Source organism: Dreissena polymorpha, chromosome 4 (genome assembly GCF_020536995.1).
Source record: "Dreissena polymorpha isolate Duluth1 chromosome 4, UMN_Dpol_1.0, whole genome shotgun sequence".
NCBI lineage: Eukaryota > Metazoa > Mollusca > Bivalvia > Myida > Dreissenidae > Dreissena > Dreissena polymorpha.
In genome coordinates this window covers 45314674-45336496 of record NC_068358.1, presented here as the reverse complement: position 1 = coordinate 45336496, position 21823 = coordinate 45314674, and the positions used below count along the sequence as shown (strand labels likewise).

At 36.4% G+C, this 21823-nt stretch overlaps 1 protein-coding gene across 1 annotated transcript; it reads left to right on the top strand.

Annotated features, from left to right (window-relative positions):
- The first annotated feature begins 1295 nt into the window (after positions 1–1295).
- Positions 1296–21608, top strand: LOC127877975 (60S ribosomal protein L21-like). Its single transcript, XM_052424307.1, has 5 exons — positions 1296–1362; positions 6820–6958; positions 17901–18013; positions 20128–20278; positions 21482–21608. Exons 2-5 carry the CDS (start codon positions 6830–6832, stop codon positions 21569–21571), a joined length of 483 nt encoding a protein of 160 aa, XP_052280267.1. The 5' UTR covers positions 1296–1362; positions 6820–6829; the 3' UTR covers positions 21572–21608.
- Positions 21609–21823: the final 215 nt, after the last annotated feature.

The window sequence follows — 21823 nt, the reverse complement described above, 5'->3', positions numbered from 1 at the left end:
AGCTTCACATATACATTGCAAATCATTCAATCCCACCAGTAAGCAATTAACAATAAGTATGGTTAACTTAAGTTCACGTAATACCTTCGGTTGGTCAGTACAACGAAAAGGTCACAAAAGTACTCTTCATTAAGAAGCATTTAAGTAGTCAATTTACTATTATAATATGTACAATTTAAAAGATTTTCACGAGAAAGTTTAAAAAATGTTTTCTACATCGACTTTCATGACGCATTCAAAATACTGTGTCTTCATCATTATCTTTATCATCATTCCCTTGACCGGTCGGACCGAAATTAGGGACAACGACACAGAGACCATCTGCAAGTCATGTCTGTTGTGTGCTGCTGGAAGTAGCTCACCCATGAGGAGGGAAGTACACTCTTTCACATTGTCTATCCAGCTTTTCTTCCGACTGCGCCCACCATCTAGCTTGCCCTCGAGCACAGTCTTGCACAGAGAGTCGTGCCAGTTGTCGCGTCCAAACCAATCCAGCTTTCGACGTTTTAAGGATGGGTTTTGTAAGCAAACAAGTCCTGCTTCATGTTTCGGGCATACTCGTTGGCCATGTGCTTTATGTAGGAGATGCGGAGCAGTCTTCTTACACACTTTTATTAAAAGGTTTTTATCCATCGTCTTGTGTCCGCTTGAAGTGTCCAGATCTCGCAGCCGTACTCAAGAATATAGACTACGAGGAACTTGTATACCGGTAGTCTGTGCTTGGTTCGAAAGCTCATAGAGCTGCTTGTCCATTACCTGCTTACTCTGGCCATTGCTGCGGTCGACATAGTATTTCTTGTTTGAACCTTTCCGGTACTGATACCAGAATTGGACAGGGTTGCTCCCAATAACTTGAAGGTGGTCTTTTTTTCCAGCTTCTTACCATTCACGGTGATGCACATGTAAGCACTGTTGTTGTAGAGCTGTTCCGAGTTAACCTTTATCCGGTATGCTCGTGCTCTTTATTTAGAGTATGTTGGTGTTGGTATTGGATTTCATTGCTGGTTATTTCGTTAAATAGTGGTTATTTATATCATCCTACCTATTCATGATTGTTTTTTACTTAAATTATGGAAATAAAAACACTTTCTCAAGGTGAAAAGCACTCTCATAAAAGAACGGTATACAAATGAGTAATTGCTTTTCCTTAAAATTTGTATAAAATAATTTTTCAATATACGTAAGAATTGTCAGGTGAAATATAAGTATTCACATGTTTTTTTCTGTGTGATTAATGACCGAACCCCCTACTGCATTCAAGACTTAAATATAGCTTACTTGTTGTTAACCAAAGTACCAGTCTAATGATGACAAACGCGCACGCGCAGACTTTCTTTTCCATTTCCGGTTGGTAGTAGCACGGTGTGTTGTACAAAATCAGAACAGTTAACTACTATAATGTCACTCCCAATGAGCCATAACTATTTTGCCAATGCATAATTTTGTAATTACCAATATGTTATCAAATTTAAATTTGATTTTATCTCTTTAATGTTTGTAAATAGCTCCAATTCATAAATCATTATCCCCATGTGAGTTTACTTGTCTCCCTTGGCTAGTCCAAATAATTAGACGTAAGCTACCCCGCTTACGTCTAAACGGCTACCGTCGTTTTCCTATAGCAAATTGAGTTCAGCTAAAACTTCAGTTTTTCTCGTTAAATCTTTGCTAATGCATAAAATTATCATTAATTAGACATATATGTGAGCGATTACCTCTTAAATGTGTAAAAATTGTGCTTTTAAACCACTTATGTACATTTTTTTAAATAAACATACACAACACACTTCGTGTGTCTTCGTGTGTTTGTCGTTTATAGAATTACATTGAATTATCTTGAACGAAATTATTTTTTGAATAGGTTACACATAACCAATTGTTGTTGTACAACAAACCACATCACTTTTTAACTTTCTGTACTCTTTAATTAAATGGAACCAATATGTGTGTGTAAAAACTACCAGTTGTATCACGGAGTGTATATTGTTAGGAGATGAATCGAGTATTTGACCCTTACTGTAGTAAACTCAATCTTATGCAAAAACTATTCATCCGATTTTATTGGTTTATACGTTATCTTGTTGCTTATTAATTCCTCTTTCAAAAATATACGTTTTAGTATATTCCCGTTGTTATCCCCACGCTTTTTGAAAAAAAGGTGGGGATATTGTGGTGATCTCCGCCGTCCGTCCGTCCGTCCGTCTGTCCGTCTGTCCGTCCGTCCTGGCCACTATCTCCTCCTACACTAAAAGCACTAGAACCTTGAAATTTACACACATGGTAGCTATGAGCATATGTGCGACGGTGCACTATTTGGAATTTTGATCTGACCCCTGGGTCAAAAGTTATAGGGGTTGGGGTGGGGCCGCGTCAGAAATTATCACTCATTTTTTTAGGTTATTTTACATTTACTTCTTTATTTCTACACCGATTCACTTCAAATTGATACTGGACCTCACCTATGACAATACGGTCAATCTCAACCATGCATGGCCCCATTCCCAACCCTGGGGCGCCCCGCCCACATAGGCCACACCCACCAAAAATTTCCATTTACTATAATTTTTTCATTTCTACACGGATTCACTTCAAATTGATACTGAACTTTTGTTATGACATTAGGGTCAATCTCAACTATGCATGGCCCCAATCCCAACCCTGGGGCGCCCGTCCACATAGGCCACACCCACCAAAAAAATCCATTTACTATAAAAAAAATTTAGGTTATTTTACATTAACTTCTTCATTTCTACACTGATTCACTTCAAATTGATACTGAACCTCTCTTATGACAAAACGGTCAAACTCAACTATGCATGGCCCCGTTGCCAACCCTGGGGCGCCACGCCCACATAGACCACACCCGCCCAAAATTGCCTTTTACTATAATTTCTTCATTAATACACTGATTCACTTCAAATTGATACTGAACCTCTCTTATGACAATACGGTCAATCTCAACTATGCATGGCCCCATTACCAACCCTGGGGCACCCCGCCCACATAGGCCACACCCTCCCAAAATTGCCTTTTACTATAACTTCTTTATTTTTACACCCATTCACTTCTAATTGATACTGAACTTCTCTTATGACAATACAGTCAATCTCAACTATGCATGGCCCCATGATCAACCCTGGGGCGCCCTTGGGTCAAACATGCGGCGTGGGGATACGCGTCGGCCTCTGCCGCGCCATTTCTAGTTATTAATGGATTTATAGCGAGATAAACACAAGAAATACACATTTTATGTTTTACCACCGCGCGTTTTACCATATTGTGGCTATCGATTTTGTACAATTCGCGTACAGCGAAGCGCCGAGGTTATACATTTTGATGTACCCACTCACGTCTTTTGTTGAATTATTGTTTCATTTCTCGGCAGATTTTGACAAATTATATATCATTAGAAAGCTTACGTTACGTAGTAAACAGATATATAAATATATATTAAGTTTTTCTTCTGATTTCGACAGCCCGGCGAGTTATAACTTTAACTTTTTCAAATATCATACCGTTTTGGAGTTTTAGAATCTAGATTTACGGTTGACATGTTCGTACTTAATACCAATTTGTAGCGTTTATATTTGGAGTTCAGTTTTAACAAGAAATATCTTTAAAAAATATATACGGCGTTGATTTTGGTCGATGTTTATGAACGATCAAAAGTTATCGCAATGAGATAAAAAGTAGCGGATGCCTTTTTTCTGCGCAGTTCTTAGCTACATCACAAGCAAATCAATTACGGGGTGTTGCGCCAGATTTTGTGGCTTATTTTGCTTTATGTGATATTATTACTCTGATATCTATATTTACAGAATAGAAAAACACAAGAAACATGAAAATAAACGAGTGCATATAGGTCAGCCGGCAATACTCAAATCTGATTTAATTGCATAATTATAGTAAAGTGAATTATTGTGCTCATGCTTAATAAACTGGTCTTAATGGATAAATATTTCTAATTAATTTTATCAAAATTGGTCCTTATCATGCAAATGTTGAAAACATATTAAAAATCGATGATTGACATACCACAATAATATCGCCGAATATCTTTATTTAGTATCTTTCTGATCAAAACAGACTTCAAGTGCACAAAGTTTACGAGACGGCGTTTATATAAAGATTTCTGCAACTGACCGCAAACTGACCTTGATACCTTGCGGATTGGAATGCAATGCATTAAAGTTAGGTAACAATTCTGCTGCTGAAACGACGGCTTGTTTACGCCAACTGTACACGACCAAGGCAACAGCTGTGCCTAAAATATTTATATATCGACAAAGCGACTAAACGAACTATTTACTCCATCAGACAAAAATAGCATAGATTCCAATTTTTTCCTTCAATGAAAAGATCGCAACCCCTTCTGCGAACTCCGGTGATGAACTGTATATACACTCTGACTTTCACACACTGGCCGCGAATTGACCCTAAAACTCGCGGGTTGAAATGCAATGCAAGTAAGTACTAAATATGAAAATACAGCCTTTAGTATAAACGCTTTTGCGCTGGTAATTCTCTGAAAATAAAAGGTGAACGCACAAACTGTATTTATGTCGAAAATTGATTGTAAAACTGTTCTATCTATTGAGCCTTTTCATTGGAGATAAAATTGTTTCATGCAGTAAAACAGTGTTACAAAGACGCGGATATGTTTCCAATGTTCTGGTGTTATACTCAAATCAGCCAATGGAATAAATGAAGTGTATTCATTCGTACCTAGCCGCGGAAAATTTTATTTGAATATTATTGGACACTTACAAAGGTCAAGTCAGGGTGAAAAGCTGGCTTAATACAGCTTACGCCGAAAAAATACATCTTTCTTAGGAGAATAGAATTCTGTATACGATAGAAAAAAAATTGTTTAAAAACGAAAGTTATTTAGGAATGAAGGCGGAAGAAAGTAGCGCGCGTTCCTAACGCACTGAACTGATGCTACGGTCTTGGCGATTATGCTTTTGTTTAGAAACCGGCCATTGAATTTCCTTTGCCATGATTATTATATTTTTTATGATATATTGTAGTATTTTGTTCACGAAACATATCAATAAAGCTTATTATAAATAAATCTTAATAAATTAACTATTTCAGCTCTTGTTTATAACACAGAAAGGGTGTTAAATTTATGATGAAACAGCGTATATAGCGGACCCTCTCGATTTTATTCGGCTTTGCATGCATACTTGAAATAAAATGGGTGTTAAAAACATTCATCGTTTGCTGTTAATTATCAACGAGGGAATTATGTATAATTATATGAAATGTTATTTACCTTAAATTATCAATTTATTAAAGATTCTTGAAAATCACGGTCGGTGTAACGCGGGTCATTTCGTATTTTGACATTAGGGCATCATGTTCAACTAATCAAAATCAGATTTTTTTTTCACTGGGACGATGACGGCTTAGATTTAGACAGGCAGACAGATAGTTTATTCAGACTTATACAACAGTGCATCGTCTTTAACTCAAATATATAAATTATTTTTAGACGAATTGTTAGGTGATTACACATATAGCAGTGATGATTCTGAGAATGTTGCCATGTTTCTTATCCGTGTAATCTAGAGTCCGTGGTTTGAGCATTTTTATCGCGGTGTTCAATAAAAGATATCTCAATAATCTTGTTTATTGATAGATCTGTGGTTTTATTGCCCCTGTGTTCAGCACAAACCAATTGTCTCGTTATGATCAGATACTGTGCCGACCAATACTAAATAACACTATGGTGCCATATGCCACAGCAGGGACCTATACTTGTGATCATGGAGTCTAAGTGCAAGACTTAAAAAAGTATGTTGTTTCGCTTGCGGTTGTTAAAGCCAAAACGGGGCTCCCAGCTGGCACAGCTGCTGATATTCAGATCTGAATACTTAAACTTATTTAGACCTTATTCTTAACCGTTGCGCGTTTTACGATATCGGATTTTAGGCGGGAATAAAACTCAGTGAAACTATTCAATTTCTTACACAACATTAAGCATATTAACAGTTATTTAAATTAACAATATCAGCGACATCTTTTTAAAGACTAAACACCTTTTCAAGTATCGAATTTAACATGTCAATAAAATATATTAATACCAAAAAGGTTTCATTTAATATTGTTCACATTAAACCTTTAAATAAAAGTGTCGCTTTAACTATTTTCCGTGTCTTATTAAGCCGCGAATCGTTTGCTAAAAACAGTTAACAAAAAGGGCTACACGTTCTAATTCTTAATGAAATACAAAAATAAGTATAACATAATTAATAACGTCCATAAACACACACAGCAAGATCAAAGTTTTAATGGAAAACTAATATGACATTCCACGTAAATTATTATTTTCGTCTAAATCGAATACTATATATAGAGAAACAATGTATTTATAACCGACCAATGAGGTAACAATATGCAACTTTCAATTTACACAGTGCTATATGGCAACAATATGGAATTTGAATAGTGGTAGTGTTTTAAGGTCTGGACTATCATTACTTGTAAGTTTGTATAAACATTTTTCTAATGCAATTAGTAAAATAATGTTTATATTTTATGTTTAATAATTTATTGCATGATTATTCTGTGCTGTTATATGAATTTGATGCCGTTAAAGCTTCCGACATGAATTCATGTCGGAACGATGCTATTGCAAAATAACGTTAAACGATATGAGGTCGATGTAAATCGACCTCATATTTATAGGAGTATCCCTTGGCTAGCTGAATAGCTCGCGTTCATTATTATCCTACGACAACATGATAGCAGTCTCTTATTTATAAGCAGTCTATTATTTATTAGATTAATGATCATCCAGAATGTTGTTTGCAGATAAGGCAAGATGACAAACACCAAGGGTTACCGACGTGGTACACGGTACATGTTTGCGAGGGCCTTCAGGAAACATGGTGTCATTCCTCTCTCTACCTACATGAAAGTGTACAAACGTGGAGATATTGTGGATGTCAAAGTAGGTGTCACATTTGTGATTTATGTGAAGGAATTTGGTTCTCTTTAACCAGAATGGCAGATTTTATGTTTTTTGCTATAGCTGTACCCCAATATATGCTACATTCTTGCTTATTTTTGAGACTTATTAAGGTTTCCCTCAATACTATATAACATTACCCCTTAAAATCAGGGGTGTGAATTTTCCGTGTATATCGCGTTGTCCAGAGTCGTTTCTGAGATTCGTAGAAATTCGTACAAAAAAATGGGGGGAGGGGGTAAGACCAATTCCGCGAGCGTATTACATAAATGGCCTGAAATATCCGCTGCTGGTGAATCCTCTCCATATATAACACTAGTAGAGTCTAGCTTAGCATTGTTTTGAACAAATGATATCATTGGATGTCGTTTCCCAATCCCCAATAAAAGTCGTCTTTTAAAATTTGGTAATTTTTTAGCTCAGCTGTTTTCGGAGAAAACCCTAGGCATTGCCATAGCAAGTTCCTCGTCTGCTGTCCACCTTTGGCGTCTGCCATGCTAAATCCTTTACATTTTGCTCTAAAATCAAATTGCTTCCACCTACAACTTTGAAACTTCATATGTAGATGCACTAAAGTGTTTTTTTTCAGTTTTGGGGGAAAGGGGTCCGGTCCACTGAGGGGGGTAAAATTCACGCTTAAAAGGGGATAGTGCTGCAACAATATACCGGTTTATCGGTATATATCGCAATACGCAATTTGCATATTGTATTGCGATACGATTTTCATCATACCGGTACGAACATTTTACAAAAATTCATTCACATTTGTCCAGAAAAGCCATTCGAAATAATGATAACAAGGTAAACAAAACAAAGCAGTGTAAAAAAAATTCCGTAAAAATAGCATTCTGAAAGTGTATTATACGGAGTAGCGTTGTTACATCGGAGCATTTGTTCAATGCTTTTGAACAGATTATCGTTGAATTAATTGCGCACAGCTGTAAATGTTTTGTTCGATTCTGAATTGAGCATTATTAAATTTGTATTCCGAACTTCGGAATTACGCTTCCAAATTTTAATGCTAATGCGACAATAAAAAATTCTAGCGTCAAATAAAAAGTGCTTTATCCTTTGTCTCAATAAAAAGCGCGCGAAAATTATACAGACATGTAGAACGTGGCATGGAAAGTATGGGTGTATTTTGTGTTGTATAAAAACGGGAACATCACGTCAGGTGAATTACGCGTGTGCAGTGGAAAAACGCCCCGGTTGGACGTTATTTCATCACATCTTTAAATAGTAACGAATGCCAAAATGTATTTGATACTTAAGAAAAGTTGCAAATGTTTGTGTTTCTTGTTATTCTTGAGCACATTTATAGTAAATATATACCAGAATTTGCTTTAAAACTGGAATATACGGGATAATCAGGTAATTGGCAAGTTATAATTTTGGTACAAGTTAGCAATATATTGCGATATATTGCAATACGGGTTTTTGAACTGACAATATATTGCAATACGGTTTTTGGTTATTGTTGCAGCACTAAAAGGGGAAAAGGGGGATCTTTCAATGCTTAGCAAGTAACGGTACAAAATCAAGTTTTTACACTATAATTCAACATATATATAGATAGAGAAACATTATTCCAACTCTTTTTTTCATCAACATATTATGTTCATGTTCAAAGTTCAACATTTCTTGCCTTTTCTGCAAATTTGTCAATTATTCTGGTGACCTCCTCTTCACCAAGTCTCCCCGTGTGCAGACATAGTCTTACCAGGGACTCAAGTGTAGCTTCCCCAAACCTGTTTCTGTGTGGTGTGCAAAGCAGGTTGAGCAAACTAAACAGTCTTTCAATACTGCCTGCATTTAAAAAAGACTGACTAAGTTGTGCTTGTTGAAACAGAATATCAATTTTTTTTAAGTTTAAACAGATTTTTTGTCAATTTTTTTCCGATAGCTTTTGCTGTTGTGCGACATGGTGGAATGCGTACGGTTTGAGGTAGATTTCGTAAAGCGAAAGTTGTGATAGTGAACTAAGTATGGTTTGCGGTAAAAGAGTAAATGCTAAAAGAAAGAAAACAAGCGGATGCCGCAGTTCAGGAAAATTATAGTAAATATATTCCTAACAAAAGACGTATTTAAATGAGGTATTGATTAAAATTGAATAACACTTCCGAAAGGGGAATTTTTCAAATAATTGGGGGAAAAATATATACTCTAGAGATGGGGGAATGGGACCGAATAACTCCGAATATTTCATCCAAAAAAAACACTGCACTTTGATGAGTTCAGCTTCTACATGCCACACCCATTTTTGGGTCACTAGGTCAAAGGTCAAGGTCACTGTGACCTCTTAATTTTTTTTATCCGACAAGCTTTCATTTTTAGCTCATCTATTTTTTGTAAAAAAAAGAGCTATTGTCATCATCTTGGCGCCGGCGTCCGGTTAAGTTTTGCGTTTAGGTCCATTTTTCTCATAAAGTATCAATGCTATTGCATTCAAACTTGGTACACTTACTAACTATCATGAGGGGACTGGGAAGGCAAAGTTAGATAACTCTGGCTTGCATTTTGACAAAATAATGTGCCCTTTTTATACTTAGAAAATTGACAATTTTGGTTAAGTTTTGTGTTTTTGTCCATTTTATTCCTTAAGTTTCAAAGCTATTGCTTTCATACTTGCAACACTTACTAACTATCATAAGGGGACTGTGCAGGCAAAGTTATGTAACTCTGACTGGCATTTTTACAGAATTATGTGCCCTTTTTATACTTGGAAAATTGAAAATTTGGATAAGTTTTGTGTTTAGGTCCACTTTTCTCCTAAAGTATCAAAGCTATTACTTTCATACTTGCAACACTTACTAACTATCGTAATGGGACTGTGCAGGCAAAGTTATGTAACTCTTACTGGCATTTTGACGGAATTATGGGCCCTTTATACTTGAAAATTTGGTTAAGTTTTGTGTTTTGGTCCACTTTACCCCTAAAGTATCATAGATATTGCTTTCATACTTGGCACCCGCAAACTATCATAAGGGGACAGTAAAGGACAAGTTGCATAACTCTGGTTGTCATTTTTACGGAATTATGGCCCTTTTTTGACTTGGTAACTTTTAATATATGGTTTCATTTTGTGTTTAGATCCACTTTACTTCTAAAGTATCAAGGATATTGCTTTTAAACTTCAAATACTTTCATGCTATCATGAGGGTACTGTACCTGGCAAGTTGAATTTTACCTTGACCTTTGAATGACCTTGACTCTCAGCGATTTTTCTCCTTCTTTATAAAGTACCGGTAAACGGTACTTTCCCAATCGAGCGAAAATACTCAAATTCCCAATCGGCATCTGAAAAAATCCCAATCGGCGTCCGAATTTTTTCTCAAAACGATCGAAAGTTTCGTAACAAAACCCAACTTTCGGCGAGCGAACAAAGAAAATCGTATAGTTGTGTGTAACCACGCACTCTATTAATTTCGGGTTTTATTATTCAGCGCGTTCAATCAATAGAGTTGTTACTGTTTCCGGTTCTTTTGTCAGGCAGCCAGCGTACTGTTTTACGTCGGTTTGTAACCTTATCGTAGTTTGAAATGAGTCATAATAGCAAATATTATGCAAAAAAACCTAAAAAAGAGTCATCAGGCAAGTGGATCCCGTTTACTGACGCAGTTTGGTTTCAAGATTTCAAACGATCTTTGCACGACCAATCGGAACCGTCTATCACAGGACACATTGACAGCACTAATGATGCTGTGCAGAGAGGGATGCCAGCAACTGAGTGATGATCAAACATCAAAGATTGTTAAAATTTTCAAAAAAATGAAACAGAGAGACATTGCTTTATAAGAGATTAAAACAACTAGTAATTGATTTTGTTAGTTCTTTATAATATTTTGTTATTTATAATATATAATAGGACTCAAACTTCACGACGCGATTTTCCCAATTTAAGGATTTCACGACTCTATTTTTCCCAATTTTGAGGTTTTCACGACTCAATTTTTCCCTATTGGACCGGTACGGGTACTTTTCCCAATTTGACAAGGAAAATCGCTGACTCTCAAGGTCAAATTATTAAATTTTGCTAAAATTGCCATAACTTCTTTATTTATAATTAGATTCGATTGATGCTTTGACACAACAACTTTTACCTGACATACCACAATAGACTCCACCCGTCTGTCCGAAAAAAAACTTTAACGTTGGCCATAACTTTTGCATTATTCAAGATGGCAACTTGATATTTGGCATGCATATGCATCTCATGGAGCTGCACATTTTGAGTGGTGAAAGTTCAAGGTGAACATCATCCTTCAAGGTCTAGGGTCGAAAAAACAAAGACAAGGGAAGTAATAAGCTTTAAATGGACATAGATATCTGACCTGCCCACGTATATATTTTTATGTCCCCCACTATAGTAGTGGGGGACATATTGTTTTTGCCCTGTCTGTTGGTCTGTACGTTGGTCTGTTTGCGCCAACTTTAACATTTTGCAATAACTTTTGCTATATTGAAGATAGCAACTTCATATTTGGCATGCATGTGTATCTCATGAAGCTGCACATTTTGAGTGGTGAAATGTCAAGGTCAAGGTCATCCTTCAAGGTCAAAGGTCAAATATATATGGTCAAAATCGCTCATTTTATGAATACTTTTGCAATATTGAAGATAGCAACTTGATATTTGGCATGCATGTGTATCTCATGGAGCTGCACATTTTGAGTGGTGAAAGGTCAAGGTCAAGGTCATCCTTCAAGGTCAGAGGTCAAATATATGTGGCCCAAATCGCTTATTTTATAAATACTTTTGCAATATTGAAGATAGCAACTTGATATTTGGCATGCATGTGCATCTCATGGAGCTGCACATTTTAAGTGGTGAAAGGTCAAGGTCATCCTTCAAGGTCAGAGGTCAAATATATGTGGCCCAAATCGCTTATTTTATGAATACTTTTGCAATATTGAAGATAGCAACTTGATATTTGGCATGCATGTGTATCTCATGGAGCTGCACATTTTGAGTGGTGAAAGGTGAAGGTCAAGGTCATCCTTCACAAGGTCAAGGTCATCCTTCAAGGTCAAACATCATATAGGGGGACATTGTGTTTCACAAACACCTCTTGTTGTTAAATAAATCAAAGCGGCGCAGTAGGCGGCATTGTGTTTCTGACAAACACATTGTGGTAAAAGGTCAAGGTCATCCTTTAAGGTCTACGGTAAAAAATACAGATTTAAGGGAAGTAATAAGCTTTAAAAAGGTAGAAAATTATTCAATATTGAACATAGCCTCTTTATATATTTGGCATGCATGTGTTTCTCATGGAGCTGCACATTTTGAGTGGTGAATCTACAGTCACGGTAGTGGCTTTTAATTATTTGCTACTAAAAATAGAGATTTGTTACAGACAATTATTTTCAAGGGAAGTAATTTATATAATTATAAATCTCATATTATATATTTCCTTACCAAGAATTAAAGTTCTAATCACAGTTACTGTACAGATTTATTATTTTGATTATTTATAACCCAATTGATTGATTTTTCAAAGGTTTTTTTTTAATGATATACCGTATTTTACCATGCATAGCGCGCGGTTTTTTACCTTCAAATTTCAAAATAAAAATTCAGTGCGCGTAATACATTGACACAACGCTTTCCTGGTTGCTAAATTGCAAAAAATCCATTTCGTAATCGTAAATCTTCACAATTGCCGCCATTTTTGTTATTGCAGAAAACTACACCCTATAATGTTATAGACTGAAGGGGCCGTTGTCGAAACAACATATAGCGGGAAAGGTTAGGAATGAACGGGGTAGTAACAGTTTTGACAAAAATTAAAAGATGAAAAAAATGTCTTTGTTGGTGTTTTCACACTTCTTCATTGATTGTTCATTAAAAAAATCGAGCTATATCGATCCCCGTGCGTCGCGGTATTGTTTGTTAAAGCTTTTGTTGTCATGAAAACTCGTTGATTTACAACGCAAAACGTCTTATTTGAACTGAGGCTAATTATTTCAATCATATTTTTCAACTTCGCTTTTGCTTTATTTTGATAATTTAATCCAAAGTTTAATGTTAGCAATTCCGAAAATTTGCACTCTATGTGAATTGACAGTTTGACGTCATCAAAGGAAAGCCGCTTCCTGTCTGAAGCAATAAAGCGACAAGTTTCTCGCCGACAAAATTGGCTTCCTTTGTCTAGCAATCAACATGCCGAACCAATTGTGTGTTTGTTCCTCAATGGCAATCGTCCAATTAAATAATAGCACGTGCAAAGCTCCGCCTTCGAACCTTTTGAAGAGAACGGAGGTGGAGTTCAACGGTTAATTGAGCAAGTGTATTACGTAGGTTGAGTTCCGATTTGCCGAAATTACTCAGCCCTAAGCATTGAAACGACGAATACGTTTATCAATCATTTTCCGATCTCTGCATAAATATGCTACTGTGCGAGTATACTACGTAGGTTACAAACCAACAATAGAGATATAGACTCGTTTTATTTTCTTTCAATAGAGACAAACAAATTATATTTGTCAAATGGCTTTACGCCAATAACGCCAACTGTATGGAATTGAGCGTTCGGGTGTATTGTTTGTCTCACTATAATATCAACTAGACGCAGTGAAGGCGCGAAATACCGGGTCAAACTGGATTTAATGGGGAGCATCTCTTAATGGGGAAATATTTAAGTCGATGAAAAATAAAATGGGATCCACGGACGATTTGCGTAAAATTGGACATTGCGATGTTGCGGGTCTGCAGAAGAAGATGTCATACGATGTTGTGAGCGGCAGGTAATGAAAATGTTACACTGTTCAAATGTGAGTAATAGGTAATGGTGGTTCGAATTTAACGCGCAGGGGTCTTGAAAAAACACGCGCAGTGCGCAGCAATAAGGACATATCGGTGTTCACGAGAGAATAATCTTAAAAATTATCAAAAAATATAGTGCTATGCAACCCATGCTCCTGATCGTAAAAACGCTCCCTACTTTAAAACAAAAAATTAAGCGCCCGAAAAACTCAGATTAAATGATTGCGCAATATAAAAATGGCGGCCATTTTCGGCCAAATTTTCGGGTTTTTGGTCTTGAATTCTTTTTTTCCTCCATTTTGGCTTTAAAAAATCGCATGCGCGTTATACATGGTAGCGCGTTATACATGGTAAAATACGGTAATTATAATTTCTTTGATGTTCATTACATACCTGTGGACTTATGTCCATAGATACATGATCAACTCTGGTGATAAATAGAAATTTAATTTCAATGCGGCGCAGTAGGGGGCATTGTGTTTCTGACAAACACATCTCTTGTTTAAATTAAAGATCATCTAATAAATGTCAGACCACCACACCCTCACACTATACCCCCCCCCAGGGCCCCCCACCCCCAACCCCAAAAAAATAATGTTTATGTCATTGGTAGGGTGGCATATAGCAGTTGAACTGTCCGTCAGTATGTCGGTCAGTCTGTCTGTCCGTCCGAAAAAAACTTTAACATTGGCCATAACTTTTTCACTTTTGAAGATAGCAACTTGATATTTGGCATGCATGTGTATATCATGGTGCTGCACATTTTGAGTGGTGAAAGGTCAAGGTCATCCTTCAAGGTCAAATGTCAAATTTATGGTGTCTGTCCGTCCGAAAACTTTAACATCGGCCATAACTTTTTCAATATTGAAGATAGCAACTTGATATTTGGCATGCATGTGTATCTCAAATGGAGCTGAACATTTTGAGTGGTGAAAGGTGAAGGTCAAGGTCATCCTTCAAGGTCAAATATCAAATATATGGCGTCTGTCCATCAGAAAAACTTTAACATTGGCATAACTTTTTTAATATTGAAGATAGCAACTTGATATTTGGCATGCATGTGTATCTCATGAAGCTGCACATTTTGAGTGGTGGAAATTCATAGGTCAAGGTCATCCTTCAAGGTAAAAAATAAAATAAATTCAAAGCGGCGTTTTTATGAAGCTGCACATTTTGAGTGGTGGAAGGTCAAGGTCATTCTTCAAGGTCAAGGTCATCCTTCAAGGTCAAAGGTCAAAAAATAAAATTTTCAAAGCGGCGTTATCATGAAGCTGCACATTTTGAGTGGTGGAAGTTCAAGGTCAAGGTCATCCTTCAAGGTCAAGGTCATCCTTCAAGGTTAAAGGTCAAAAAAATTATTTCGAAGTGGCATTCTCATAAAGCTGCACATTTTGAGTGGTGGAAGTTCAAGGTCAAGGTCATCCTTCAAGGTCAAAGGTAAAAAAAAAACTTTTTTTTTTTTTCAAAGCGGCGCAATAGGTCGCATTGTGTTTCTGAAACACATCTCTTGTTTTTTTCAAACAGTGAAAAAAACACAAATATTTATTTTTATTATTTTATTTTTGAAATATTGTCCAACCATCCCACCCAAGAATCCCCCCCCCCCCCCCCAATTTTTTTTAATTTTTTTTCCCTTTTTTGCATTTGTGGAAGATAATGTAATAAATGACCACACCCCCACACTATACACCCCTCTCCACTCCACCCCTCCCTCCTTTGTGATTGAAATTGAGATAGGTCCCTACAGGCCTACACCTTAAAAAAGAAAAATAGATGAGCGGTCTGCACCCGCAAGGTGGTGGTGCTCTTGTTTCAAAACTGCACCCGCAGCCGAGTGTTGGCAACTGTCGCGTGCAAATGGCTACATTGTGAAGCAAAAATGAAGGTTATTGAACAAAAGAATCTTACAAAATTTTGTAGATTTACAAATTATTGAAAAACTTTTTTCAATGGGAATAGAAACAACCGTAGATGTAAAGCAGAAAGCTATACCAATTTCCAAATTGGTACGGTAGATCGACTGTTCTGGTAAGGCAGTGTATTCAATGTAAAAATAATCTTGAACTACGCAGCCCGTGGTACAGTGTAGTTAGTTAAAAACTGTAACAGTGTTGACCATATTTCCAAGGTAAAACATTGAGCTTAACTGAAAGCTTGCTGTCATTGTTGACAGGGATCGGAGCACATTTTGTTCTTAATCAAAATAATGGTCCCTACGCTTATCTAATATGTTAAATGTGAAGTTCAAAGAAATTCCATAAATAAATCATGTAATGAAGTTTAAAAAAGTGCTTATTCAAATGTCTGTTTTAAGGTTTATAATTGCATTTTGCACGCGATTCGCATCGACAAAATAAGTCGACATATTTTTTCACGCCTTGGACTTCACCTCAATCACACCGTTGTAAAATGTAATGTCCCCATCAGTAACATTTTAATTTTCATGAAATTCGACACCATTTAAAACTTTTAACACGTTGTTTTCCCTCATTTCAAGACTTGAACCCCTTTCGCCAAGCCTTATTAGACAAACCTAAATGGTACCTGTAAAACTTAACTATCTGCTGTCAATTGTTGAACATTAAAAAAACTGGATTAGAATTCAAAATTCCTGTAAGGAGACAGTTCAATGATATCATTTATTTGGAATGTCTGTAATGCTGTCTGGTCAGTTAGATTGCACTGTCCAGACCTATTAGATTTAAAAAATGTTTTGCTCATTTCTCAAAAGGCAATTTCTATTTGTTATCCCCACGCTTTTTGAAAAAAAGGTGGGGATATTGTGGTGATCTCCGCCGTCCGTCCGTCCGTCCGTCTGTCCGTCTGTCCGTCCGTCCTGGCCACTATCTCCTCCTACACTAAAAGCACTAGAACCTTGAAATTTACACACATGGTAGCTATGAGCATATGTGCGACGGTGCACTATTTGGAATTTTGATCTGACCCCTGGGTCAAAAGTTATAGGGGTTGGGGTGGGGCCGCGTCAGAAATTATCACTCATTTTTTTAGGTTATTTTACATTTACTTCTTTATTTCTACACCGATTCACTTCAAATTGATACTGGTCCTCACCTATGACAATACGGTCAATCTCAACCATGCATGGCCCCATTCCCAACCCTGGGGCGCCCCGCCCACATAGGCCACACCCACCAAAAATTTCCATTTACTATAATTTTTTCATTTCTACACGGATTCACTTCAAATTGATACTGAACTTTTGTTATGACATTAGGGTCAATCTCAACTATGCATGGCCCCAATCCCAACCCTGGGGCGCCCGCCCACATAGGCCACACCCACCAAAAAAATCCATTTACTATAAAAAAAATTTAGGTTATTTTACATTAACTTCTTCATTTCTACACTGATTCACTTCAAATTGATACTGAACCTCTCTTATGACAAAACGGTCAAACTCAACTATGCATGGCCCCGTTGCCAACCCTGGGGCGCCACGCCCACATAGACCACACCCGCCCAAAATTGCCTTTTACTATAATTTCTTCATTAATACACTGATTCACTTCAAATTGATACTGAACCTCTCTTATGACAATACGGTCAATCTCAACTATGCATGGCCCCATTACCAACCCTGGGGCACCCCGCCCACATAGGCCACACCCTCCCAAAATTGCCTTTTACTATAACTTCTTTATTTTTACACCCATTCACTTCTAATTGATACTGAACTTCTCTTATGACAATACAGTCAATCTCAACTATGCATGGCCCCATGATCAACCCTGGGGCGCCCTTGGGTCAAACATGCGGCGTGGGGATACGCGTCGGCCTCTGCCGCGCCATTTCTAGTTTAATAATCATTAATGTTGTTCTATTTTAAAACTAATATTTTTATGCCCCCGGATTGAAAGATCGGGGGTATATTGTTTTTGGCCTGTCTGTCTGTCATTGTGTCAGTCATTGTATGTGTGTGTCCCAAAACTTTAACCCTGGTTAAAGTTTTGCAATAACTTTTGCAATATTAAAGATAGCAACTTGATATTTGGCATGCATGTGTATCTCATGGAGCTGCACATTTTGAGTGGTGAAAGGTCAAGGTCAAAGGTCAAATTTATGGCTTCAAAGCGGCGCAATAGGGGGCATTGTGTTTCTGACAAACACATCTCTTGTTAATATAAGTACTTGTGTGTTAAAGGGAAATGGTGCAATCCAGAAGGGTATGCCATTCAAAGACTACCATGGAAAGACTGGCAAGGTGTTCAACGTGACACAGCATGCTCTGGGAGTTATTGTTAACAAGAGAGTTGGGTAAGCATTCCAAATGCTTGTTACCAGATTAAAATATTTGAAGAAAAGGGTTTTTGAATGTTTTTTCTAAGGACAAGTTTATGTACCAAAATTATGTGTAAAAATAAGTAACACTATTGCTTAGAAATGAAGAAAAGAGTGACAGAATTACAAACATGGTGAAAAATTGTTGGCACATTGGATATTACCAAAGGAAATTTCAAAAGCAGTGTTTGAGAAATCTTTTAAAATCTGTCAATTATTCAAACTGACTAACTTGAAATATTTGTCAGTCCAAATCAGTTTCTGTCGGTCTGACTAAACAATAACAGAAAAACAAAACAAAAGAGGGTACCTTTTAAATGCTTTAAATTAATTTATTGTTAAGTGTAAATATATATGTTGCCTTCTTATTATGACACTAAAATCATCATTGCATTTAAGAATTATGACTTCATTACATACACATTCAACGACTAAGGGAAAGATCTAGGATCCCAAAAAGTACAGGGTTAAGCTAGGAGCAGCCTTAAAATTCAGACAAGACAATTATATATTTTTCATAATTTGCCTTATCCAAACCAGGGTATCCATGAGTCAAATGCATGCAATTAAGGGTTTTTACACAGGAGTTTCAATTGTTATAAAATATGACTGGAAATTAATTTTTGTTTTTGACAGATGGGGGAACCCAAAAGGAGCAGGGTGCAGCTTCCTTCTATTTCGCTCTAGATCGTTCCCTGACAACTTTTGTTTTTACTTCATTTCATGACATTTCACAAATGTTAGTTAGACTCTTTCAAGTAGCATTGGAGGTTATTTTTGTTTATTGCCAGGCTTGGCACCTTCATAATATTTTAACGGCAAACCATTCCACATTTTCAACAATGAACATTAGAGATACATGTATAAACAATATTTAACAATACAAACTCAAAAACGAAAGCAACTGGTATCACCAGAATTCAGTCACAGTATTGTCTTCGAAGTTGAGGCATCTCGCAAAAAAACTTTTTGGGAAAATCCTATTATACCATTGGTTAAAGATGAATTAAATTTGAATGCAGGTACCACGTCCCAAACTAAAACGGTCCATTCCATATCGGTATACTAATCATTCAAAGAAAATCTGAAAAACCTCTTGTTCAGCTGAGCTTGGATTAATTGTGGTTTATTATAATTAAAAATATAATTGTATTAATTCAACTTTGGACATGATTTATTGTATTTTAATGTGTTCCAAATTGATATCTTATTTGAATGCAGTATTATTTATGCTTCAAAAACCGGTATGGTAATTTGACCGTAATGGAAATAAGCTGAAATCTTTTAACTGTACGTCACTTCCGAAGGCTTTTTCTACGAATAAAAATATTGTAATAATATATTTTTGTTGGTCAGTAAGGCCGATTTTCTTGAATCACTTGTCAGTCCTGAGTAAAATTTGCGGACCGATGGTTTTGGCAAACTCTGAATTAGAAGCCTGCTATGAAATGCAAGATCACCTATAAGGACTTGCTGTCCTGTTATTATTGTTCCGAGTATTACATCCTCTTCTTATTTGCCAAGCAAAATTATTTCACAGTTATTGGTTACTGTTATTTCCAGACATAATCCAATCATTGTTGGCAACATTCATTTACTTAAAAATGGGTTTATTGGTAGAGCCATTTCGCAATTTAACTTAACCATTCAACCATTTAGCTAGTTCCTCTATCTCTTTGTATATTTAACCATCGAATTGCATAAATGCATATAAATAAATTGGGACCCATAACAATTTTCAAATGGTCGGTAAATGTTTCCTCTTCGTATGACAATCTGGCCTGTTGATTGTGACTTTCTTAAACTCTTTCAGTGCTGGAACCGAATTTTGAAAGCCTTTGCAAACAGTTTGGATCCAGATGAGATGCCACAGAGTCTCATCAGGATCCAAACTGTTTGCTATTCTGATAGTATTTTTTGAAAAAATCAAAGAAAATGCTAATTTTAGAAATTCAGCACACAACATTTTAGCAGACGACAAATTTCCCAGCATGCAAAGGGTAAACCGTATTTAATTTTGGAGTTCTTGTCCTAACTAAAACAAGTGTTTATCTTCACAAAAAGTGTACATGCTTTGTTAATGTATTCAGTAACCGGATCATCCCCAAGAGGATTAACGTACGTATTGAGCACGTAAAGCACTCCAACTGCCGACTTGACTTCCTCAAGAGAGTCAAGCAGAACGCAGCCAACAGGAAGCTCGCTAAGGAGACCGGCAAGTTCATCAACACAAAGAGACAGGTAGACCTTCAACATCATAACCTATTAGCTCAAATGTTTAGGTTAAATGTTATCAATTTGATAAAAGGATTTATTTTCATCAAAGACTCTGGCTGAATATTTGGGCAATGTGATGTGAGACAAAATGGTGAATATTTATCAATTAGATGATGGTGTACTAAATATACACATATTTTCACCCTTTCAAATTATTATTGTCCCCTAAACCGGAGGGGACTTATGGTTTGCACTCCGTCTGTCTGTCAGTCAGTCCGTCACACTTTTTTGGATCCTGCGATAACTTAAAAAGTTCTTAATATTTTTTCATGAAACTTGAAACATGGATAGATGGCAATATGGAGATTATGCACGTCATTTCATTTTGTGCCTACATAAAAAATTCTGGTTGCTATGGCAACAAATATATTTATAAATTATTATTTTTTTACTCACAATTGTGGAGTTTCACCGGTAGGGGACCATATTGCTTGTGTCTCTGGCTAGCCCTATAGACTCTTCAATGGAAAGCATATATGATCTATCCGCACTAGGCGGTCGTTATATTTAATTTAAGGAAATAACAATATTTTGTTTATTTAGTCTCAGAATTTAGTATAGGATTTGGTGAAGAACTTGGGGTAATAGTAACATTATATACTTGCTGGTTTGGGAATGGCAAAAATCAAACATGGTCCTGCTCTCAAAGGAAAATGATGAAAACAAAATTGTATTATTAATTCATTAAAATGACATTTCAGGTAAAGGAGTAAAGCTATGCTGTCATAGCTTACTGTCATTAACAAATATCATTCAAAGTCCAATGATGCACAAATGTTGATGTTAGTTTTATTTCATTATTGTAAATGGATATTCCTTGTTGAAATTGCATGGATGTTGATGTTAGTTTTATTTCGTTATTGTACATGGATAATCCTTGTTGAAATTGCACGGATGTTGATGTTAGTTTTATTTCGTTGTTGTACATGGATTATCATTGTTGAAATTTTCACTTCGCTTGCTTCTGTTAAAGATTGAATTTGTCAAGTTATAAATGAATGGAAATAACACTTAACAACAAGAAAATCAAGCCATCTATAATTTATTGTACTTTTCCGATAGGATAACAAATACTATGACCTATTTTAATTTTGCCTAATTTTAAACATTGCTTAAAGTATTAATCCCTCTGCATTTTGTGTTCACATTTGGATGTTGTGTTTGCAGCCTGAAGGCCGTCGCCCTGCCCACATTGTGAAGGCAAAGAGCAATCCACCACAGATACTGCGGCCCATTCCGTACGAGTTCATTGCCTAAGTTATGTGTACATACAGGAAATAAAAGAAAACAAATATTTCCTTGTTTTATTTCACATTTTACACTCTAATAGACTCATTATAATGTTGTCCAAATTCAAGCCATTGAATTATGTGTGAGACCGGAGTGTGACCCAGCACTCCTACATAATTAACTTGCTACACTCACCAAAGTTGAGACCTATTTTGAATTAAAGCTGCAATATACAGCCATTTCGTTGTAGTGAATGATTTTTAGCTCGGCTGTTTTCAG

Coding starts and splice junctions, on each gene's coding strand:
- LOC127877975 (XM_052424307.1), top strand. CDS start 6,830: ATGACAAACACCAAGGGTTACCGACGTGGTACACGGTACATGTTTGCG. Junction 18,014..20,127: donor ATTGTTAACAAGAGAGTTGG/GTAAGCATTCCA, acceptor TAATGTATTCAG/TAACCGGATCATCCCCAAGA. Junction 20,279..21,481: donor TCATCAACACAAAGAGACAG/GTAGACCTTCAA, acceptor TTGTGTTTGCAG/CCTGAAGGCCGTCGCCCTGC.